This window comes from Sapajus apella, unplaced genomic scaffold (assembly GCF_009761245.1).
Source record: "Sapajus apella isolate SASKATOON/1434 unplaced genomic scaffold, GSC_monkey_1.0 scaffold93, whole genome shotgun sequence".
Classification (NCBI taxonomy): domain Eukaryota; kingdom Metazoa; phylum Chordata; class Mammalia; order Primates; family Cebidae; genus Sapajus; species Sapajus apella.
The window spans coordinates 831,445-853,884 of record NW_022437033.1 but is presented as its reverse complement, the minus strand read 5'-3'; the positions used below and the strand labels follow the sequence as shown (position 1 = coordinate 853,884).

General features: G+C 37.1%; 1 protein-coding gene and 1 long non-coding RNA gene across 2 annotated transcripts in view; both read right to left on the bottom strand.

The window, feature by feature from the left end:
* LOC116535266 overlaps positions 1-453 on the bottom strand; it is a 3,870-nt gene extending 3,417 nt beyond the window's left edge. Inside the window, exon 1 of the mRNA XM_032256083.1 lies at positions 30-453. Coding sequence (XP_032111974.1) covers positions 30-38 — 9 coding nt within the window. The 5' untranslated portion in view covers positions 39-453. The remainder of the gene's footprint in view (positions 1-29) is intronic.
* The window catches only part of LOC116535267, a 132,336-nt gene that overhangs the window by 64,219 nt on the left and 45,677 nt on the right, over positions 1-22,440 (bottom strand). Inside the window, exon 2 of the long non-coding RNA XR_004262125.1 lies at positions 16,643-16,721. This is a non-coding gene — a long non-coding RNA (uncharacterized LOC116535267). The remainder of the gene's footprint in view (positions 1-16,642; positions 16,722-22,440) is intronic.

The following is a 22,440-nucleotide window of genomic DNA, read 5'->3' as shown; positions in this document are numbered from 1 at the left end:
TCTTCTCCCTCTACTGGTTCTTCAGTAACCTCTGCCATCGTAGAGCAGGAGTAGCCTACTCCAGGCCTCCTGATCTCTCTATATCCTTCTCAGGACAATGACATGCCACATTCTACAGTTCTGATTGGCCAGCAAGAAACTCCTCTGCCAATGGTAGCCCTGGGGTGTCTTAGACATCACAAAGCACCACTCCTAACAATTCCATGGGGGGAGGAAAAGGGTACAGAGAAGTATAAATGCTCTGGTTAGAGAAAAAGGAGAGCTTCCTCAATACCACTAATGGTCATGTTAAAGTGACCTCTCACCCTTCTTCATCTTGTCTAGTTTAATTTTGGTATGGCATATGGCTTAGAAGGGTGTTTTGGCCGGGCATGGTGGCTCACACGTGTAATCCCAGAACATCGGGAGGCCAAGGCAGGTGGATTGCAAGGTCAGGAGTTCAAGACCAGCCTGGCCAACCGAGGAAACCCATTTCTATTAAAATACAAAAATTAGCCAGGTGTGGTGGCACGCACCTGTAATCCCAGCTACTCGGGAGGCTGAGGCAGGAGAATCACTTGAACCCAGGAGGTGGAGGTTGTAGTGAGCCAAGATTGTGCCATTGCACTCCAGCCTGGGCGATAAGGGTAAGACTGTCTCAAAAAAAAAAAAAAAAAAAGAAGGGTGTTTTCCCCAAGCCATTCCCCATGGCTTGCCTACACCACTCAGTCATTCATTCTGTTGTCTCCCAGACTTCACCAATATTGGGTATTTTGTACGTCTTATCTAAAATCCTTCTGAGCTGATATACCCATATTTAAGTCTCAATAGATATGTGAGTTACCTCACTTTTCCCCAACACTTCCCTCTACCAGGCAACTTTCCCAGAGCCTGTGTTTTTGTGCATGTGGCTACCAGATACAATTCATGGACATTCCTCCCTACCTTATTCATAAGTTTCTTTCAGAGAACCTGACATCAAGTCAATATCATCAGGATTATGGGACTCCTCCATGAAAATGGTTGAATTAATCCCTTTTTTTTTTTTTTTTTCACAAGGGTGACATGGATGTTTCTCCCTAAAACTCTGATGATCAGAATCTTTTTTGTGGCCGTGACCTAAGCAGCATCACAAGAAGCATTTTTAAACCTCCTAGTGTGTTATCTGCTTTTAGGAGTGTGTTCTCAGAATTTCAAATAGTAACTGCTCTCCTGCCATATGAATGACCAAGCAATGGGCCTGTATATTGAATAGACTTTCAGTGTTTCTCCTGAGATGTCTATAGAAAGGATACTAATACCTGGTTTAGAAACAACTGATGGCAAAACAGAAAGAGTTGCATTCTTTCTTTCTTTTTTTTTTTGGAGATGGAGTCTCACTCTTGCTGTCCAGGCTGGAGCGCAGTGGCACGATCAATCTCGGCTCACTGCAACCTCCACCTGCCAGGTTCAAGCAATTCTCCTGCCTCAGCCTCCCCAGTAATTGGGATTACAGGCGCCTGCCACCACACCTGGCTCATTTTTGTATTTTTCATAGAGACGCAGTTTTGTCATGTTGGCCAGGCTGGTCTCTAACTCTAGACCTCAGGCGATCCACCTGCCTCGGCCTCCCAAAGTGCCGGGATTACAGGCATAAGCCACCATGCCTGGCCCAAGTTGCATTCTTGAGTCTAGTTTTAGTTATATGTTATATTGGAATTGAGACACATGATTCAATCTGAATTCACAGATCCAAGCTGAAACACAAGATTCACAGCTGCTTTAAGAAGGGCTCCAACCCAATATTCTTTTCAGTTAATGTCAGTTAGTTAAAACTGCTGACTTATCTTGTTGAAATCTTTAGCATAGATTTGGTAGGACTCTACCAATGCTGCACAAAGCAGTACGGTTTAAAGTAAAAGCTAGGCAGCAGGCAGTAGCTCAAACTACATGTCACCAGCAGGTAGCAGTGCCAGTTAGGAAGCTGAAGTAAAAGAAAAAAGACACCTGGTGGTAGTGAACAGTGCCTAGATATCCTATTCACAGATTCAATTGTGTGATCACCCTACAAAGGCAGGATGGATTCTACACTAGAAATTTGGTTTGGATATCAAAACTGATGATACATGCACCAAAAGGAAATGGAAAAGTTTATTACTCACATAATGAGGTTTTCTGGGGAGATCAGGGCAGGTTTCCAAGCAAGTACAAAAGTGCTTGAGAGAACAAAGAGAAAAAAAAACTGGCTTGGCTTTTATGATGGTTAGGGGGTAAAGCTATGAATATCCCACACGCAGATTAGGGCTTGCAAGGTTTGAACTTCACACTAGCCCTAAAGAAGGAATCACCTGGGCTTTCTTATCAGATATAGGTAAGAAGAGGAAGAGGAAGTGGTGGGTCTTGGAAGTTGTTAGTTGTCAAATGTAAAACATGGAGTCTGATTCTGCTACAGAGCTATTTTACAGAAGTGTTGTATAAATGCAAAATGTTCTAGCATAATTTAGAATTTTCGCAACCACTGTAACCAAGCTTCTCATATTGTTTTTGGTTTAAGCTGCATTTCATTACATTAGCATAACCAAATTATGGTCCTTTAAATACTCTTTAAGATAGCTTAAGATTATCTTGGTTTATCAACAGAGAAACTGTGCAGAAAGACAAAACTGGTACCATCAGCCAGTCTGCTACTCTGTCTACAGGAGTCCAGACCTAATTTCAGTATCTGATGTATTATGTGAGGGTTCTTATCTTCTTCCCATCTCAGATGATTACTGGACAATTCAAAGACTGTGATAATAATTACAAAAGCCAACATTTATTGGTCACTAAATATATGCTGAAATTATGCTAAATAATTGTCATACCTGAGACTGGGTAAGTTATAAAAATAAGAAATTTCTTTCTCACAATTTCAGATGTTGAGAATTCCAAGATCAAGGTGCCAGCAGATTTGGTTGTCTGGTAAGGGCTCGCTTTCTGCTTCCAAGATGGTACATTTTTACTGCATCCTCTGGTGGGGAGGAACACTGTGTTTTCACATGGAAGGAGGCAGAAGGAAAAGCCAGTCTAAAGTTGTATAAAGCCTGTGTTTAAGGGCCCTGATCCTATTCATGAGCAAGGAGCTCTCTCGCCCTAATCACCTCTTAATGACCCCACCTCTTAATACTATCACATTGGAAACACCTGAATTTTGGAGGAAACACATTTAAACCATAGTTATAACCACATCTATATTCAATGCTTGTCACAACCCTATTGAGGTAATTTGCAAAATAGTACTTTTTGCCACCTCCATACCAATTGTGGAAGCAGAAATGATCATGGAGGAGAGCACATGGGAATATTTATAGGCCAGGATGAAAGGAACATGTATCACTCCTACTAACATTTCATTGGCAAAAGCTCACAAAGCCACATTTAACTTCAAGAGAGAAGGATAAATGGAATCTACCAAGAAGAAAAGGATAATCTGAATGTTGGTGATCAGCTAGCAATCTGTTCCAACTGTCCCATCGTCACTTTATTTCTAGTGCATAGAGTAGGAACTGGTATGTAGTAAGTGCTCACAAATCTATCTGTTGAGTGAATGGGTTTGACTTTTTTGGTCAGAATTACACATAGAAACATATAGAACTAGGTCAGAAACATAAAGAACTTGGTTAAGTAATACAAAGATTAAATTGGACTATATCAAATTTAAAAATCTGCTGCAAAAAATTCACCAAAAAAATGAAAAAGCAACCAGAAGAAAAGGAGAAACGTATTTGCAAATCATGTAATTTGTAAAGATCTAGTATGCAGAATACATAAAAGACTCTTAAAATTCAACAACAAAAAGATAAAACATCCAATTAAAAGTTACGTAAAGAACTTGAGCTGATATTTATCTAAGGAAGATGTATAAATAACCAATGAATACATGAAAAGATGCTTAGCATCATCAGCCATTAGGGAAAATGCAAATCAAAACCACAATCAGATACCACTTCATACCTACTAAGCTAATTATATAAATAATTTTTAGATGGAAAATAACAAGTGTTAGTGAGGATGGAACCATCATACACCTCTGGAGGAAATGTAAAATGGTGCAGCCTCCATGTAAAACAGTTTGGCAATTCCACAAAAAGTTAAACATAAACTTACCATATAGCCCAACATAATACTGCTAGGTATATAATCAAAATAACTGAAAACAGAAGAAAACAGTTGAGTGGAGCATTACAACAGCCAAGGGCAAATAATGTTTTAAGAAGAAAAAATAGTCAGCTTCATTAAATACTTTACACAACTAACATGGGGAACCACAAATCACCATTGAATTTGATAGTATGAAAGTTATTGGTAACCTTGAAAAAAAGGAGAATAAAAGAATGGAAAATATTTAGTGTAAACCTGAACGATGTATATTAAGAACATTATATGAGGTGAGGAAGTGAGAGGTTTGATGCTAAGAAAAGGAAATACATGGGACGATAGTTGGAGGTTGATTTGGTGTTACAAGAGTGTATTTTTAAGAGGATAGATTTGGAGCATACCTGTGTGCTGGTGTGAATGATTAAGTGAAATCGGTGATTGTAAAGAGCAAGAGGATAGCTGCAGAAGAAACAAAAATATTGATAAAGCAAGAGGAGTATCAGAGCACTAGTAGATGGGATCTATACTAAAAGCAGAAGATCTGGCCTTAGATGAGAACAGGTTATGTTAGTACATTGTACAGAAGAAAAGGAAATGATTATGGTATGGGTACGAATGCAGGTAAGATGGTGAATTTGGTGATAAAGATACAAGGGAATTCTCTGTTGATTCTTCTATTCTCTCAGTGAAGGAAGAGGAAAGGTCATAAAATGACAGGCATGAGAGGGAGGGTTTCTGAGGAAATGAGAAGAGGATAAGGTGTTGAATAGTTGGTTTCAATAGTAGAAAAGGACACGTAACAGAAAGATTGCTCATTTAAGATATGCGGTCAAGAATTTCAGGTGACATAAGTCAGTCTACTCCTGAAAATGTCTATACTTCAAATGAGCTCTGAATTTTGAAGAAGAAACAGAAATGATTTGTAAGTGACAAAAAGGAGCAAAGTAGCCACTTATTCCACATCTAGTTTCTGGGGTAGGTGAGAGAAACTGGTGTTCACATGAAAGAACTGCAGAGGGAATTATTCCCTCAGAACACAGCTATATTCCAGTTATAACAAGAGGAAGGGAAGAGTTTGAAGCTACTGGGGAGTTTCTTAATGACAGACTATGAGTTACAGAGGGCAGAAAAGAAGGGCTAATGATGACGGAGAAAGAGCTGGGTTTAATTTTGTTACGTGTATAACAGTGTGTAGATAAGTGACCAGGCAATGATGAATAATCTGCAGGTTGGTGACTTAAAAGTGAGACAAGACGGAATTAATCCTGATGGTCTCAGAAGAAAGTCACTAATCAGATTAAGCTAAGGTCCAGAGTATCTGGAATATGAGAGATAATTGAGACTGTTCTTTTCTGTACCTTGTATGACAGTCTGGGAAGTGAGTAAAAACCTCCTGTCTGTTGACTGCTCAATTAAGATTGACCTAGAGCTCAGAAAAATCCAAAAACATCAATAAAATCTTTCTCTAAATAACCATGTATTCTGCTTTCTGACCCAGCCTTCCAAAGACAAACTATTGAAAAATTTAAGAGGGAACATTTCAAAAGAGAGGAGTGTGCATGTTCAGGAGTGTGGGTGTGAATAAAAAAAAAATAAAAAATAAAAATAAATAAAACAAAAAACAGGAGTGGGTTGCTATTATAGGCATATGAAGCTCTGCACTATTCTTGAACAACCCAACATGCCTGTACACGCAGGGCCCAGATACAGACACCAACACTTACTGGGCACTTGCAGACCCAAAGCAGGGGATGCAGGGAGGCTGAAGGGAAGCGTATTAGCTCAATGTAGAAATATATTTACTTGGGCCTTCTAAATGGCAGATGCGAGAAGAATGAAAGAAAGGTAAGTGAGGCCTTTTATCTAACTTCTCTCCTCAGGAAGAAGTACTTGAAGTTGTATTTCCTACATAAATTCACCTGCTAAAACTCCAGGGAGCTCATCAGTGGGCAGATGTTCTCACATAAGTATAGTTACTAGCAAACATTTAATCAAAATCATGACTGCATCTGGCTCGCATTAAAAGGTTTATCTTTGTTATTGTCTTTTAAAAGAACAGTTCCCCATGCTTATAAATCCTGACTCAGAACATGAATTCACCTTGCCTCAGGTGCTTTGTGGTTATACCTTCCTGCTAGGAATCAGCACAGTCTCCAGAGAATAAATTTGGAGAGTATTGTCAAAGTGTTGTTTTTGTGTGTTTTTCAATGTGTATCTACTGGAATGTCTAGGAGTGAAGCACAGCCAGGGCAATGTAATCCTAAGGTTTAAATGTTTTTGGTCAAATGCTCACAATGTATCTGAGCATGATGGCAGGAGAAGAAAAACATTCACTGAATTCCCAATAGAGATATGAGCTCAAACCTTGGAATCCCTTAGTCACACTTTAAGTGTTCACCCACTCAGCCTATTTTCGCATTTCTAAAAAAAAATAAAAAGAGCTGGAGATGAGTGGATAATTCCATATGAGGCTATTGTAAAGATTAAGTGATACATGAAAAGAGTGCAGCACCACAATCCACAGATGAGAGAAAATAATTGCAAATCATATTCCTGATAAGGGATTTTTATCCAAAATATATAATGTAAACATACAATTCAATGAAGAAAAGATAAGTAACCCAGTTTAAAGTGGACAAAGGATATGAACAGACATTTCGCCCAAGAAAGATATGCAAACAGCTAACAACCACATTAGAAAATGCTTGACATCATCAATCATCAAGAAATTGCAAATCAAAACCACAAAGATATAACTTCACACTCAGGAGGATAACCAGAATCCAAAAGTCAGATATTCACAAGAGTTGATGAGGACAGAGAAATTATAGCCCTCATACAGTGATAATGGGAGTGTAAAATGGTACAGCTGCTGTAGAAAATAGTTCAGAAGTTCCTAAAAATGTTAAACATAAAATTAACATATAGCCCAGTGATTCCTCCCTTAGATAGATATCCAAGAAACTGAAAATATGTTCACACAAAAACTTTTACATAAATTTACCTTGTAACAATATTCACAATAGCCAAAAGGTGAAAACAACCCAAATGCTCATCAACTGATGAATGGATAAACAAAGTTTGATAGTCCATGTAACAGAATATTATTCAGCCATCAAAAGGGCTGAAGCACTGGTACATACTACAACAGGCATGGGCCTTGAAAACATTATCTTAAGTGAAGTAAGCCAGACACACAAGACCACGTACTATATGATTTCATTTATATTAAATAACCAGAACAAAAAAATCTATAAACAAAAAGTACTAGAAGAGTTGCTTAGGGCTGGGGGTGGGAGTTGGTGGCATAGGGGGATGATCGTTAAAGGGTACAGGGTTTCTTTATGAAGTGATAAAAATGTTCTAAAATTGACTGTTCAGAGATATGATTGCACATATGTCTGAAATACTAACAAACATTTAATTACACATTTCAAATGGATAAATCATATGGTATGTTGATTATATCTCAATAAAGCTGTTTTAAAAGCCTGTGTGTTAGCAAGGGATAGTGGAGCAGAGTTTCAGTAACTCAAGAAAGAAAAAGTGTGTAGTACAGCACCCAGAACACAATAAATGCTAATTAAATAGCACCCATTATTATTTTACCACCATTTACAGTATTCCTCAGACCAATTCAGTTTGTCTGTTTCAAAATCAATCCATAGCAAATGACTAGATTGGTAGTAAGAAATTAAATGTGACCAAGAGATGATTATTATTGAGAAAATGATCTTTGGAGCCAGACAATTATGGATCTACCATCACTAACATATGAGCACATTAATTTCCCGGTTTCCTCACCTATAAGATGGAGATAATAATGGTGCCTGCCTCATATAATTATTATTAGAAGTAAACAAAATAAGATATGTGCTGAGGTCAATACAGTGATTGGCACTCAGCAAAAATTACTTTCCCCTATTTAGAGCCAACATCTGGCATATTCAAATGCCCACAAAAGATCTTTCCAATGTTTATATGTTAATAATTTTATTTAAAATATAAAACATTTCCTGGAACTTGCTTCTAATAATAATGTTTTGCTGCTTAAATATTGTCAGCTGCCAAAATGTGAAGTATTCCAAAAGGTTGCATTTTTGTTCTCACTGTCTTCTAGAGGTAGCTTGTAGATAGATACAAGTCATTGATGCTTATTGAGTTAGAAGATACTCTTCTTTTCCTTTTTATTTTTGTGGTACATAGCAAATGTATATATTTATGGAGTACATGAGATATTTTGATACAGGCATAAAATGTGTAATAATTACATCATGATAAGTGGGGCAGGCATCAAGTCAAACACCATTTCTTTGTATTACAAACATTCCACTTGTACTCTTAGTGATTTTAAATTGTACAATAAATTATTGTTTATTGTAGTCATGCTTTTGGGCTATCAAATACTAGTTCTTATTTCTTTTGTTTAATCAGCCACTGGTGTTTCTTTGCTGCTCTCTTTGGCTACCTATAAGAAAATCGTTAAGTGAAGTCAATGGAATAAATGTGATTTAATGAATATGGTTGCTAACATCAGAAGTGAAAACTCTTATGAGCTAATTCAAGATTGTGCTACTGTGAAGTCTTTTACTTTTAAAGGGTTTTGTGTTTTTCAGATTTGCTCAAAATCAGTGACCTTAAATAAAAAAAGAAAAAAATACAAGATGTTGAATAACATGTCAAGACGCGCTTGGAAATCAATACACAGTTGCTTTTAATATAAAAAAGGAAGATGAAACCTCCACAAAATCCCTGCTGGAACAAATTATGTTATTCACTCCAGGGATTAAAGAGAAGAACCATTTTGCCACAACTCTATACCATCCATCCAGATGTGTGACTTTTATTTGTTTTGAGATGGAGTGTCAGTCTGTCATGCAGTGTCACGATCTCTGCACACTGCAACCCCCGCCTCCCAGGTTCAAGCGATTCTCCTGCCTCAGCCTCCTAAGTAGCTGGGATTACAGGCACCCACCACCATGCCCAGCTAACTTTTGCATTTTAGTAGAGTCGGGGTTTCACCATGTTGGCAGGCTGGTCTCAAACTCCTGACCTCAAATGATCCACCCGCCCTGGCCTCCCAAAGCGCTGGGATCACAGATGTGAACCACCATGCCCGACCCAGATGTGTGACTTTTTACAAAATCTATGAAGCCTTTCAAATTTCATTCTATAAAGTAGAAATGCATTCACTGAATTTAAAAATAACCATAAGTACTTTTGTAATCAAGCTTAAATTTTTCTACAGTGGAATAAAACACATTTTTATACCTTAAAACTTTATTCAGAAATGTAGCAAAGAATTGTCTATAAAAGTCTCAGTCTTCATATATAGCTCCAACATTATGCTTTAGCTCTGGAATTTTAGCTGTTTTAAACTAACTTAACAGAAACATTAACAAAAGCAAAACATACGTTACAGGCTATCTGTAAAGCTGTGCCCAGGAGCAAGTCTCTACACAGAGAATGGCATATGTCAAGGGTATTGTCTTGTCAAGATGTAAGCATGTGACAGGCCAGTGTGAAAATTTTAAGAAATGGCACGATGTTGCTTTTGAGAACAGGATGACCTGAAGGTCACAGAGATGGTCCCTGAGAGGAAAATCTCTTTATAGATTTACTCTGGTCTGGTTAACATTATTTCTATTCACTCCTCCCATCTTCTGTGTCAATTCATTGGGTTCACTTGCACTTATGGAATCAGATCCATTTTACTATCTTTTTGGCTTTGTCTCTTCTAAATTCCTCTTGTCCATACTCTTGCTGGGCCATGCCAATGTCACTGCCATGCTGACAGCTTCTCTATCAGATTCCTCAGAGCCACCTCATGTTGCCCTACCAGCATGCCACTATCCGGAACAATTTCTTCAGATGAATTAGTAATAATGTCATTAGAGCTAGCATTGAACAAGATGTTACCATGTCCCAGACACTGTTCTAAGCACTTGACATGCATTGCTTTAACTGATCCTCCTAACAACCCTATGAAGTAGGTTTTATTACTGGTTTTACTTTACCAATAAGGAAACTGAGGCTGAGAGGTTACATTGCTTGCTGAAGGGCACAGAAGTGGGAGGAAGCAGAATTGGTATTTGTAGCCAAAATTGGTGACTCAAAATGTTATGCACTACTGTCTCATTCATTTTTCGTCTTTTGCTGAATTTTAGAAGAAAACTATAATGTCTTAATTTATATTCCTTGATTTCTACTACAGCAGATAAAGAATGCCCCTAAATCCATAGGGCATGATATATGGTACATGTTTGCTTTGCTTTGCTTTGTTATGTTTAAATAATATTGAACCTCAAACCTTAGGAATTAGAATTTGGGACAACAAAGGAGATGTTACTGGATAACAAAACTGACCTTGTCAAATACCATGGCTTTTCGTGCTGTCCAGCAGCACTGTTAGATTAAAGTTCTCCATAATTTTTAGGAGCTGTGGCTTCAGTTGACTATAGAGATCTCCTTCATAATGATTCTCAGGATCTCAGCAGTGTGGCTCCCCCACCAATGTTCTCCAAACCATAGCTGTCCCACCTCCTCTAGTCATTGGCATCCAAGGCCCTGAAATCTTGAGGCACAGCTTGTAAGGCCAATATAAATATCTGACATCAGAATCTACTATTCTTTTTCTTTTCTCCTAGTCTGAGTGTGCCAACCTTCTTTGTTGGGACTGCTTTTTTCCTGAGCTCTTCAAACCATACAGCCGTCAAATCTCCTCTATGAGGGTTGGTCAGATTAATCTTCATTTTTTCTTGGACCTAGACTAAAGATTACAAACATTGACTCTATGAATCAAATGCAGAGCTACAAGCAAATTTAAGTTCTATGAGCCAAATGAAGATGCATCTTTGAAACCCCTCACATGGTTCTTTTTTTACAAAAACATTAGTGTCCAACAATTAAGAGCTTTTACTTAAAAATGCACACTTATTAGATCATTCAATTGTGGTCTCAACGTCAATAACACACATCCTACCAAGTTTTTTCCAAATATCTTTCCCCAAAGTGGTGTTAACTTGACCAGGAGATTATCTACTTCAAATTATTCTTTGAGGGCTGGCAAACTTTTTCTGCAAAGGATGAGACAGTAGTTTAATCTCTGTGAGCCATAGGGTTTCTGTTAGTCCTTCTACTCTTTTCTTCTTCCTCCCTTTTTTGGTCTTTTTCTTCTTCACCACACATTAAAACTATGTTTAAGCCATAGTGTTAGCTCAATGGCCATACAAAAGATCACAGGCCGTAAATACTCAACCTCCAGTTTATTTAATTTACTTGCATTTTTTCTTTTGTAATTACATCAGCTTACAGAATGGAGAATAAACAAAAGTGTAAACACTATTTCACTAATAGGCATTCTTTTTTTTACCTTAGGACCACCTATCTGTTCACTGCTTTTATATGTATCCCAGATTGGGCATGATCTGCTGATTTGAACCAGCCTCGGAGAGTTGTTAGTGTATGTCTCTTAATATCATCTTTCCTCTATATGTATCTGTTTCTTTTTGCATGGCATTCTTTTTATAGGGACACCAGTTATACTGGATTAAGGGCTCACCCCACCCCACGATGACCTCATCTGAACTTAATAATTACAACTGCCATCACTTTATTTCCAAATAAGATCACATTCTGAGGTACTGAGGTTGGGACTTCAACATATAAATTTTGCATGGTACACAGCTCACCCCATAACACCAGGGCTTTACTTTTGCAGAGATCCTTTGTTAAACGTTTACCAGTACACTACTGCACAAAGGCCTGAGATTGTTCTCTTTCTCAATTAGGATTCTACAGAGGGATAAGAGGCAAGCAATTTCAAACAGAAAGGCACACGACTGATGACTATAAGTAACTAGTAAGACCTAGTTCATGATTATGAACCCAGTGTTTTTCTAATCTAAGATACTTAAGAAATGTATAAGTAGATAAAACTCCCCCACAAGATAAGAGAGTATTATCTAGCAATACGTTGTATGTGTCTTGTCATAAGGCATCAAAATGGATAACTAGAGTGTTTGTGAGACTAAAATAGTCGGTGACCTTTCAAACATATCTGACTTCAGTTTAAAAAGTATAATAATTTGGCTGGGCTGGTGGCTCACACCTGTAATCCCAGCACTTTGGTAGGCTGAGGCAGGTGGATCGCTTGAGGTCAGGATTTTGAGACCAGCCTGGCCAACATGGTGAAACTCCATCTCTACTAAAAATACAAAAATTAGCCTGGCATGGTGGCGCACATTTGTAATCCCAGCTACTCAGGAGTCTGAGGCAAGAAAATCACTTGAACCCCAGAGGTGGAAGTTACAGTGAGCCGAGATTGTGCCACCGCACTCCAGACTGGGTGACAAAGCCAGACTCCATCCCCCCCAAAAAAGGAGAAATATAATAACCTAATACATGTTGTTCAGTTATCCCTAAAACATGATTTTACTAAATGTGAATAGCAACACTGTATCCACCTGAGTCTAAAACAGGTCAATCTATCAGTGAATTTAAATAAATTTTTGATACTGTCTGATTCTATTTATATAAAATTCTAGAAAAGGCAAAACTGTAACGACAGAAAGCAGATCGATGGTTGGCGGTTGGCAGGCAGGGGTTGGAGAAGACTCAGTTTCCAAAGGCATGAAGAAGATTTTAGGATGAAGGAACTCTTTTATATTTGATTGTGGTTACATACTGTATACAATTATCAAATTCATCTAATGCTACCCTTAAAATGAATGAATATTATTATATATAAATAATACCTTAATTTTTCTTAAGTAAAAATACGAAGCTAAGAAAAAAGGTTTAGGGGCCGGGCACGGTGGCTCATGCCTGTACTCTCAGCACTTTGAGAGGCAGAAACATGCAGATCACATGAGGTCAGGAGTTTGAGACCAGCCTGGCTAACATGGTGAAACCCCATATCTACTAAAAATACAACAATTAGCCACGCATGGTGGGAGGGGCCTGTAATCTCAGCTACTCAGGCGGCTGAGGCAGGAAAATCTCTTGAAATCAGGAGGCAGAGGTTGCAGTGAGCCGAGATTGCACCATTGCACTCTAGCCTGTGCAACACAATGAGTCTCTGTCCCAAAAATATAAATAAATAAATAAATAAGATTCAGGAGGAGGTAGAATAAATAGAACTTGGTATGTACATTCTTTGCTTTACATGGTTGCTGTGTTTCTAGAAAAGATGTATGAAAATAAAATTGAAAATGCCCTACAGGAACTATCCAAACTAGCATTCCAACTAATTTCTAATAGGCAATTTCAAACATACACAAAAGTTGACAGAATGACGTAATGAAACCCAATATACTGAACACCCAGCTTTAACATTTGTCTATTTGTGATCAATTTTGTTTCATTTATATCTCATTCTACTTTTACCCTGCTACTCAGTTATTCTGAAGCAAATGCTAGACATTATATAATTTCAACCATTGAAATTTTAGTATAAATCTCTAGTAAGTAGTTTTAAAAACGTAACCAAATACCATTATCACACCTAAAAAATTAACAGTAATTCTTGAATATCATCTTGGTCATAGTTCAAATATCTAATTATTTCACAAATTTATAAATTTTCATTTTTACAGTTTGTTTGAATTAAAATCCAAATAAGGACCATACATTGAAATTGAGATACCTTTTAATTCAGTTTTAAAAATTATTATTATGACCAGGCATGGTGGCTCATGACTGTAATCTCAACACTTTCGGTGGATTGCTTGAACCTAGGCAACACAGCAAGACCCCACCTCAACAAAATAATCAGTGAAACTGGTAAATGAATGCCTATCAATGGAATTTTCTGCCTTTCAACCAAACAATTATTTTGAAATCACATTGGCCACAAAGTAAAACTCCAAACTATGCTAGCTTAGTAGACTGAAATAGAGTAAAATTGACAAGGGGCATGAACAGAGCCCATCCAGAACTACACTGATTTTTTTCAGAAATAGGGACTGAGAAAAGGCATGTAAGCTTGCTGTGGCAACAGACAGCCTAATAACTTTTCCTAAATAAAATCACAGTTTCAGTTTGCCCCTCCAGAGTTACATGACATTTTTGTTTCGGGAAGCAGCCTGTAAAGTATAAGGCAGACATGCTATGAGAGCTCTGGAGTCATATTTCTATAACTATCAACACTTTATCTTTTTCCATTGTGTTGTTTAGAAACACATCCTGACTCAGATTTTTCCTGTAATGCCATTTGTTTGGTCTACCAATTCACTTGCATATTTTAGTGAAATTATTTACCTTGTGTAAAAATCAAAGGCAACAACTTTCATGGCCAAATAGATGTGATATGTTTGTTATGATAGTTGGCTGGCCATATTTGATGGTATGACTACACTTGTTAAAATTAGCCCAACCATACTCAATGTGATTTTGGATTATTTTTCTTCTTGGAGGACTACAAGCCTCACAAGGAAGCAAACCAGAATTATATAGTTATGTCTTTTTTCTCTTTCATTTTGCCTTTCTTACCTAGTGACATGCAGTTAGTTACTAACCAATACAAAATTTGAATAAATGAATCGATCAGGGAATCAGGCCATCAGTAATCACAGATTTAATATTTGCTTTGGTTCTGCTATCGTGGGAAAGCTCTGTTATCTCTGGAGTCATTATTGAGCCCAAGTTCCTTTGATTACATAGAGGAGACAAAAAAAAAAAAAAAACCAAGGATGTATTTTCCATATAATAGAGAGATATTCAGTATAATAAATCATAATATAAACTCAGAAGTTATCTTTATCATAACATAATAGGTAAACCAAAATATACAATAAGTTAGCCAAAATAAGGTTAAATTTTACAGCATTTACAGATAAGGTTAAATGCAATTTATTTCTTTGATGGAATAAATTAATAGGGTAATGTTTCATTCAATTTTTTCCTGTTTATTCAGGCCTTGCTGATAGCAATTTTAACTTCCATGTACAAAGAAATTAATCACATTTAATGTGTTCATTGGTGCAATGACATGCCTGAAGCAAGTAGGTAGAAACTGATTTTGCTAATGTCATTGGAATGTGTTTTTGCCAAGCTCTGAATGATCATGCTTAATGGCAATGCTAAGACAGATGATATATGTGTTTTTTATTGAAGGAATTTATTTTACTAAAAATAGTTCAATGTGTAGTTAAGTCTGTTTCCATATCCATATAGTAAGTTACTTAAAATCTTATATCTATTCTGAACCCAGCTGTGCCTGGCCACATTTTTTTCAATGCTGAAAAAACAGAAATGAGGCTTCCTAAGTATGTTATCTTAACTCCCTTTTGTCGACTATGTAGAGAGAATAATGACTGCCCAAACATTTCTAAACTTTAATTATCAGAAATTGCAACTAAGGACCTTGAGATGAAGGGAGTGGTCCCGCTTATCCAGGTGAGATCAATGTAATCACAAAGGTCCTTCCTTAAATGAGGGAGAGAAAGACAGATGAGTCAGAACTAGAGAGATGGCATCATAAGAAAGACTACACTGGCCATTCCTTACTTTAAATATGAAAGAGAGCTACAGGTCAAGGAATGCAGAAATCTCTAGAAGCTGGAAAGGGGCAAGAGAACAGATTTTCCCCTAGAGCCTTCAGAAAAGAACATAGGCCTGCAGACCCTCTGCAGAATTTAGCCCAGTTGATATGCATTTTCAACTTCTGATAGGTACAATGGTAAGATAATACATTTATGTTGTTTTAAGCTATAAAGTTCATAATCATTTGTTATAGCAGCCAGAAGACACTAATACAGTTGTTATAGTAGGTAGCTAGTCAGGCATGAACAGGGCAGGAGAGGATTCCCCCTTCCTCCCCCTGTCACACACCAGGACTGTCAGGCAATCATCAGATGATAAGGCAGTTGTTAAGTGTCTCTTTAAAATAATAATTGGTTATAGGCAGCGCCAGAGAAAGGCAGTCTCCCGATAGATAAAAAAAACACCTGAAACTGGTGATTAGCAGCTTTCTGATAAGATCTCAGAAGTTGGGCAAGTGGGCTCAAGCATGCACTCTTAGGGTCTCAATTTGTATATCTTGACATTGACGGAGTTTAAAATAAATTCAAAAAAGTTACATGCTTCCACTAGCTTCTCTTCCAGCTAAGGCAGATACTCGTAATGGTTCACTGCACCCTTTTACATAATAGGTAAACCAAAAATTTTATACAATAAGCTTCACAATCCAAACTCAACCATCCAGGCACCTGCTACCAGACCATCAGAGTTAACATGTCAAGGTGAAACTTATTCATCTTTCTTGGAAATAATCTCTAAAATGGCTTCCAGTTCCAAGAACTTAAGTTTCTGTGCTTTTCCAATTTAATGATTCTGCCCCAGCTATTTAAAAATGACTTGATAAGAATGAATCTTCTCCTGCACTTTCATTGACTCACTTCTCCTAAGAGTTCCTTTACAAGTATTTATGAAATTGAGGAGACAAAGTTTTTTCAGTATAATAAACCCAATTTAGAAAGTTGTTTCTTGTGCTGACAAAAAAAAAAAAAAAGAGGAACTACAGAGAATAACAGGACAGGTGATTTACGTTGGTGCTCTTGACCTTAATCTGTCTCTGTTGTTTCACTGAAAGTTGATAGCAGTTGAACAATAAGCATAGTGACGACCTGAGAAAGAAACAAAATGAGTGTGGAAAGCTGACATTTAGTTAAACTATAAAGTTAACTAGAATGAAGAAAGCAATATGTCCCCAATAAGGAGGAAGTGTTATGTAGTGAAAAGAGCACAGGCTTTGTAATTAAGCAGGCCTAGATTCAAAAAAGAACTTGAAACCTGTGTGAACTTAGGGAAGTCACAGAACTTCTCTGAGTCTGGGTCTTTACATGTAAAAATGAGGCATAATAACTACCTCAAGGGGTTGGGATGAAAGTCAAATTAGATGAGTTTTTTAAGGTCAGTGAAAACGTCCGGTACATCATTTTATATGTAGTAAGTGTTCAATACATGTCACTTTCTTTCCTTCTTTCCATCCTTCCTTGGAAATGGAAAGCATGATCTAAAGAGCCTTTCCTTATGCAAAATTCTGTCTACAAAGACTGCTGCATGCTTTCTTCCTGAGGTGAATCTTTTAAACTTAGAAATAATTTTTAGAAACTATTTTTTGATGTAAAGAAATCGCTGTCAGATTAACTGCTGCCTATAGACCCTTGATGCATATTTCTCTCAAGGTGGAGATTAAAAACTAGAATAGGAGGACATTTTGTAGCTCTGCTCTGAGAAAGTCTGATTGAACTGGGATTTTCTGATTAGGTAGGTAACATAAAAATGTTATTTGGTAGAATATAAAATCACTGGTAGTAATTCTATATAGAGCTGAATTTAAAAGGTGAATAATAGTGTCTGTTAACTGACAGAGCTGGGGAAAAGGTTTGAAAATGTGGCTTGCAGGCCTTATAAGTCAAATGGTCAGATAAGGTGGACAGAGAAACTGTCCCTAGAGAAACAGCCCTGTCACAGGATACATTGCAGTGTTGGCCAGCAGGACCACTGGGAGCTTCCAGAAGGTACCATGGTGTCTTAAACATTACCATGCAAATACAGGAATATAATTAAAGAATATAAAGTAATGCCAAATCATGAAATCTTTCACCTCTTGAAAAGAATGGGAATGAAAATTTGCAATGTTGGGACCTTTCAATTCCTCATGCAAGCTGTTCCCAGCACAACATGCACTGTATTGAATTAAAAATATCATCAGGATACCTAGAGAAGTATGATTGCTATTTTCGCCCTTGCTCCCATCTCAGTTGGCTTTGTCTGTGGCATCTGTATTTGCACAGCCAAATATTGCCGTGCAATTTGAAGAACTGAGTATATTTGCTGAAAACAGGGTTTTTAATCTCTTAGAAAATAGGTAGTTTTGGAAAAACATTATTTCTGTCTATGGAAAAAAAAACAGAGGCTTGTCATCTGAAAGATTTATATGAATAAATGTAAAGTTCAACAAGGTTTTTAAAAAAATTTTAAATGCAATTCATAATGTACAGCAGGCATTCACTAAGTTACACTTGCACAACTTATGAAGAACTGCACGTAAAACGTGGCTGATGAGGAACACATAAGGAGGAATGCTCTTCCAGTTAAAACTTTCTTTTCTTATCGTACATCTAATTCCAGATATTTTCCTGGCACCATTTTATTCCCTTCAAATTGCTATAAGAACTGTGTTAACAAAGGGGAGAAATGTTTCTGGGCCATGAGACAGGTATACAGCATAAAGTGAACAAAATATATTTCCCTAAGACATTGATTTCATCTCACCCTGGGGCACAAAACTGTATAACCCATAGAAAGGTCAGCTCCTGGCTTCCAGGTCCAGTCCCACAGAAGACTGCATTCAAAGAAACAACAGTATGTTAATAAAAAAAAAAAAGTGAAAAATTGAAATTCTTTTTTTTTCTTCTCCCCTTGACTTCAAAAATGGTTATTGAAGTCCCTTTCCTCCATTTGGGGTGGCTGAGCCTCACAGGGCCTGAGGGCCTGGGGACGCTGGATACTAATGGGCCAGGGCTGATAAGGTAATTGGGGCCAATGAGGCAGAGTGGGAAACAGAGCTGAAGGATCAGGGACAAAGAGGAGACTAAAGCCAGGATGGAGCTAAGGCTAAGGAAGTAATTAGGGCTGAGTTTTTTGGCCAGGGCTGGGGCACAGCAGGTTACATGGGGGCCCACAGAGCCAGAATGAAAAATGCAGTCAGGGCCAGAGAAGGTACCTGGAGCAGGTGGAGCTAGGGATGAGATGGCAATTGGGGGCCTATGATTGACTACCATTGCACTGGGTCACTCTATTTATGCAGATTTTAGACAGTTTCTTCCTTCCTGGAAAAAACATATTAGAAGTACTTCCACTTGGCTCTTCTTCAGAAGATCATATTCTTACTCTGTCCCTGCCTTCTATCCTCAGCCCAACAATCCCAACTACCTGTGTTTCTGTGGCCCACGTCATAAGGAGGCCTGACTCTACCTCTCCAATCCCTTGGCGCCTAAGCCTGGGTTTAGATGAGGTCACCAGAAATGTGATGGGAGAGCTAGTTGTGGAGTAGTGGCTCTTTTGTCCTCTCCTCTCAGGGCACCAGATCCCCTCTGTGTACAGATGTGGCTGTACAATCTGGAAGCAGTGTGCCCAGAGCACTTAGCAATGAACAAAATTCAGGTGAAGGAAGATAAGCCAATGCCTTGGCTTTCGTGAGTGCTTGGGCCCCACAAAACACAGATGTGACTTAACAGGACAGATGATGGTAAACGCAAAATGCAGAGATATGTTGAGTAGCCTTCTCTGATCACTCGATGCTTTTCAATTAATATTTGTCCACTTACATGAGAAGGTAACATTCCTACATAAAGTTCATCTCAGCTGGCAAATTATGCTATGCTCTTTTAAGGAAAACAACTGTATACACATGTATGAATGCAATAGGATCTAAAAGGCTTTACTGTATATAACAGATCACAGTTTTAAGTGCTTACTTGCATAACATAATAAACTCATAAGGTTTAAAATATAACCCAAAACAAAGGGACAATTCTCATCTCCAAATGCTATTACACTAGGATAGTTTTCCTGAAACAGGACCATTTCCAGTAGGTAATTATTTAGGGATTATGACAATGAAACATTATACATCTCAGTAAATTTCAGAGCATAGTTTAGGCATCCAGCTTTTGTCTAGAATTGTAATTACTCATTCTAACAAGAGAAAATACAGGAGCTGACATGACAGCACAAAGTAATTTTTCCATGCTAAGGCCTGTTGTGCAGATGATGGTCCATTTTGTTCTTTCTTCAGGAAACACAGTTCAAAAGGCAATGGGCTATTTCACCACAAGGTAGCCATCTTCTTTTCACATCCAAGTGACCAAACATGCTGGTTATAGCTTCATTGCATCCTATGTATTTTACTTACTTATTAGACCCACAAGGTTCTATATGCTACTTATCAAGATATAATCAAATCTTTCTTTCTTTCTTACTGTCTGTTTTAAAGTGTCTACCCTGATCAATTTTAAACTTCCTGAAGACAACAAATACATTTGATTTGACATATTAACTCTAGTGCCTAGCATAATGCAAGATTCCTAATAAATGTTTCATAAATATGTGGAGAGGGAGAGAGAGGAAAGAAAGAAGGATGAAATGAAATGAAAATGGAAGGAAGGAAGGAAAACAAAGGAAGACAGAAATGCAAAAAAAGAAGAAAGGAGATAAATATCAAAGTTTTTTGTATAGTGCAGTCAACATGACTTATGAATAAATAGGTTAATAATTATTAACCATTTTAACCTACAAGACAATAATTCACTTGGCAATACATGACATTTACAAGATAGCAACATTTTAGTCCTTTCATACAGCAGATACGTGGACTATACATTATTTGAAGAATTTTTCTAACAGTCTTGGTTTCCTTATGCTATAACCTCTGTTTCCAAATGAATTCTGATCTATTTTTAAAATAGAAGTGCCCTATCCAGAAGTCTTTAACGTCTCCATATCATACCCATTCAGTATTGCTACTCAAAAACCACACAGTCATTCTTGACGTTTTTTCTTGCCACACGTTTCCAATCCATTATCAAGACTGTCAAGGTTCCCTCCCCGATATTTTTTTAATCTGTCTTTCCCTTCATCTCTATTGTTACAAGTCTAACCTAAGCTGCCATTATTTTTCCCTTAGTCAACAGAAATAACCTCATATCTGATCTTGCTTCTGATCTGGATACTTCAACCTACTTACCCTCCTGCAACCATAGTGTTTCAAAACACAAAACTGAGCATGCCAAACTCATAAATAAAGACTCAAATTTTTAACCCTCCCCTTACTTTTCCAGTGATGTCTAGCAGCATTCTCATCCTCACCCTCTAGACTCCAGTCTCTCTATCCTCATTTTAGTGCCTTTAAAGTATCAGTCTCTCCTGCAGTGCAGTTACTGTACATATTGCTTTCTTCTGGAATGTACTGAGAACATCTGGAATGTTCTCATACACCTATGCCCTTTACCTAATTAAAGCATACTGATGTTGTGAGTCTCAGCTCAAGTAACACTCCTTCAGGAAATTTTTCATGGACAGCCTTTTCCCTTCTAGTCTAGGTTAGGCTCTTTTATAATATGTTCCATGTAATCATGTTCTTGGCCTTAATAAAATTCATTTTAGATTGGAATGAAATACTTATATAATTGACCAATTAATATCTGTTTCACCTATTAGAATATAAGAACTATGAGAACCTTGTCTGTTTCTGTTCAACATTGTATAAACATTTTCTAGCATAATGAGTACCATATAATTTATAATCAATACATATTGTTGAAGGAGTTAAATAATTAAGTATACTCAAATATATATATTTTTTTAAATGTTCTCATAAACATAGGGAACATTTTTAGAAACCAATTTCTAATCTAAAATGAAAACTCACATTTTATATTTTAATTAACTTCTCTATAATTGTAAAGGAAGAGTACCATCAATACTGTCATTGGTGACAGTTTCTTTTCTATGAAAAAATGTTGAAACATTGGGTTTTAATATAACTTTGTGATGAAACCAAATTAATATGCTGAACATCTCGATCTCATCATCAAATCACCTTGAATTTGAGTAATAAAATGTCTCCACTGAGCCAAAGTTTTATTCTGATTTCAAATGTCTGCCTATGGGAGAATGGTACAAGTGTCTATTCAAATGATAGCAAAGAGTTAGGTGTTATTATGGACTTATACAGAGAAATTTATTCACTGATCTGTTTTGATAGAAAAATATCCTCAGAGACAGTTTTTACATTAAAACTTTTGAGTCAGTCTTTGCAGCTACAAGTCATCTGAATTGCTATCATTTAAAAATCTCAGACTGCTTTGACTAGAACAACAACAACAAAGAAAATAGTTTTCTTTATTTAATTACACAAATTGTATCTTGTTCTTATTCTGAAATGATAGAAAACATTAAGGTTGGACCAGGATTATAGGATGAAGCTATGGATACTACCAGTGCTGAATGATTATGGTCTAGGTTTGGGCCAAAAAAGAGCCAAATCAAATTAAATTGCAAGGTAGGGTATAAAATTCATACAGGGCACAATATTCATAATAAAAATAAATATAATTATGAGAAAATATTGGACTATTTGCATGTAAAAGTGTCAACAATAAGAAAAATAAGAAATAAGAGCTTTTCTGACTCTTTTGGTAATCAAGTACCCCCATTTTTCTAAGATATAATTTAATGCTTTTCTTTTCTCTTTTCCCGGTTCACTTTACACTTCCTTCTTAGTGCTTTTTGAAATGCAAAAATAACTTCCCACCTCTCCCTCAGCAGACATTCTCT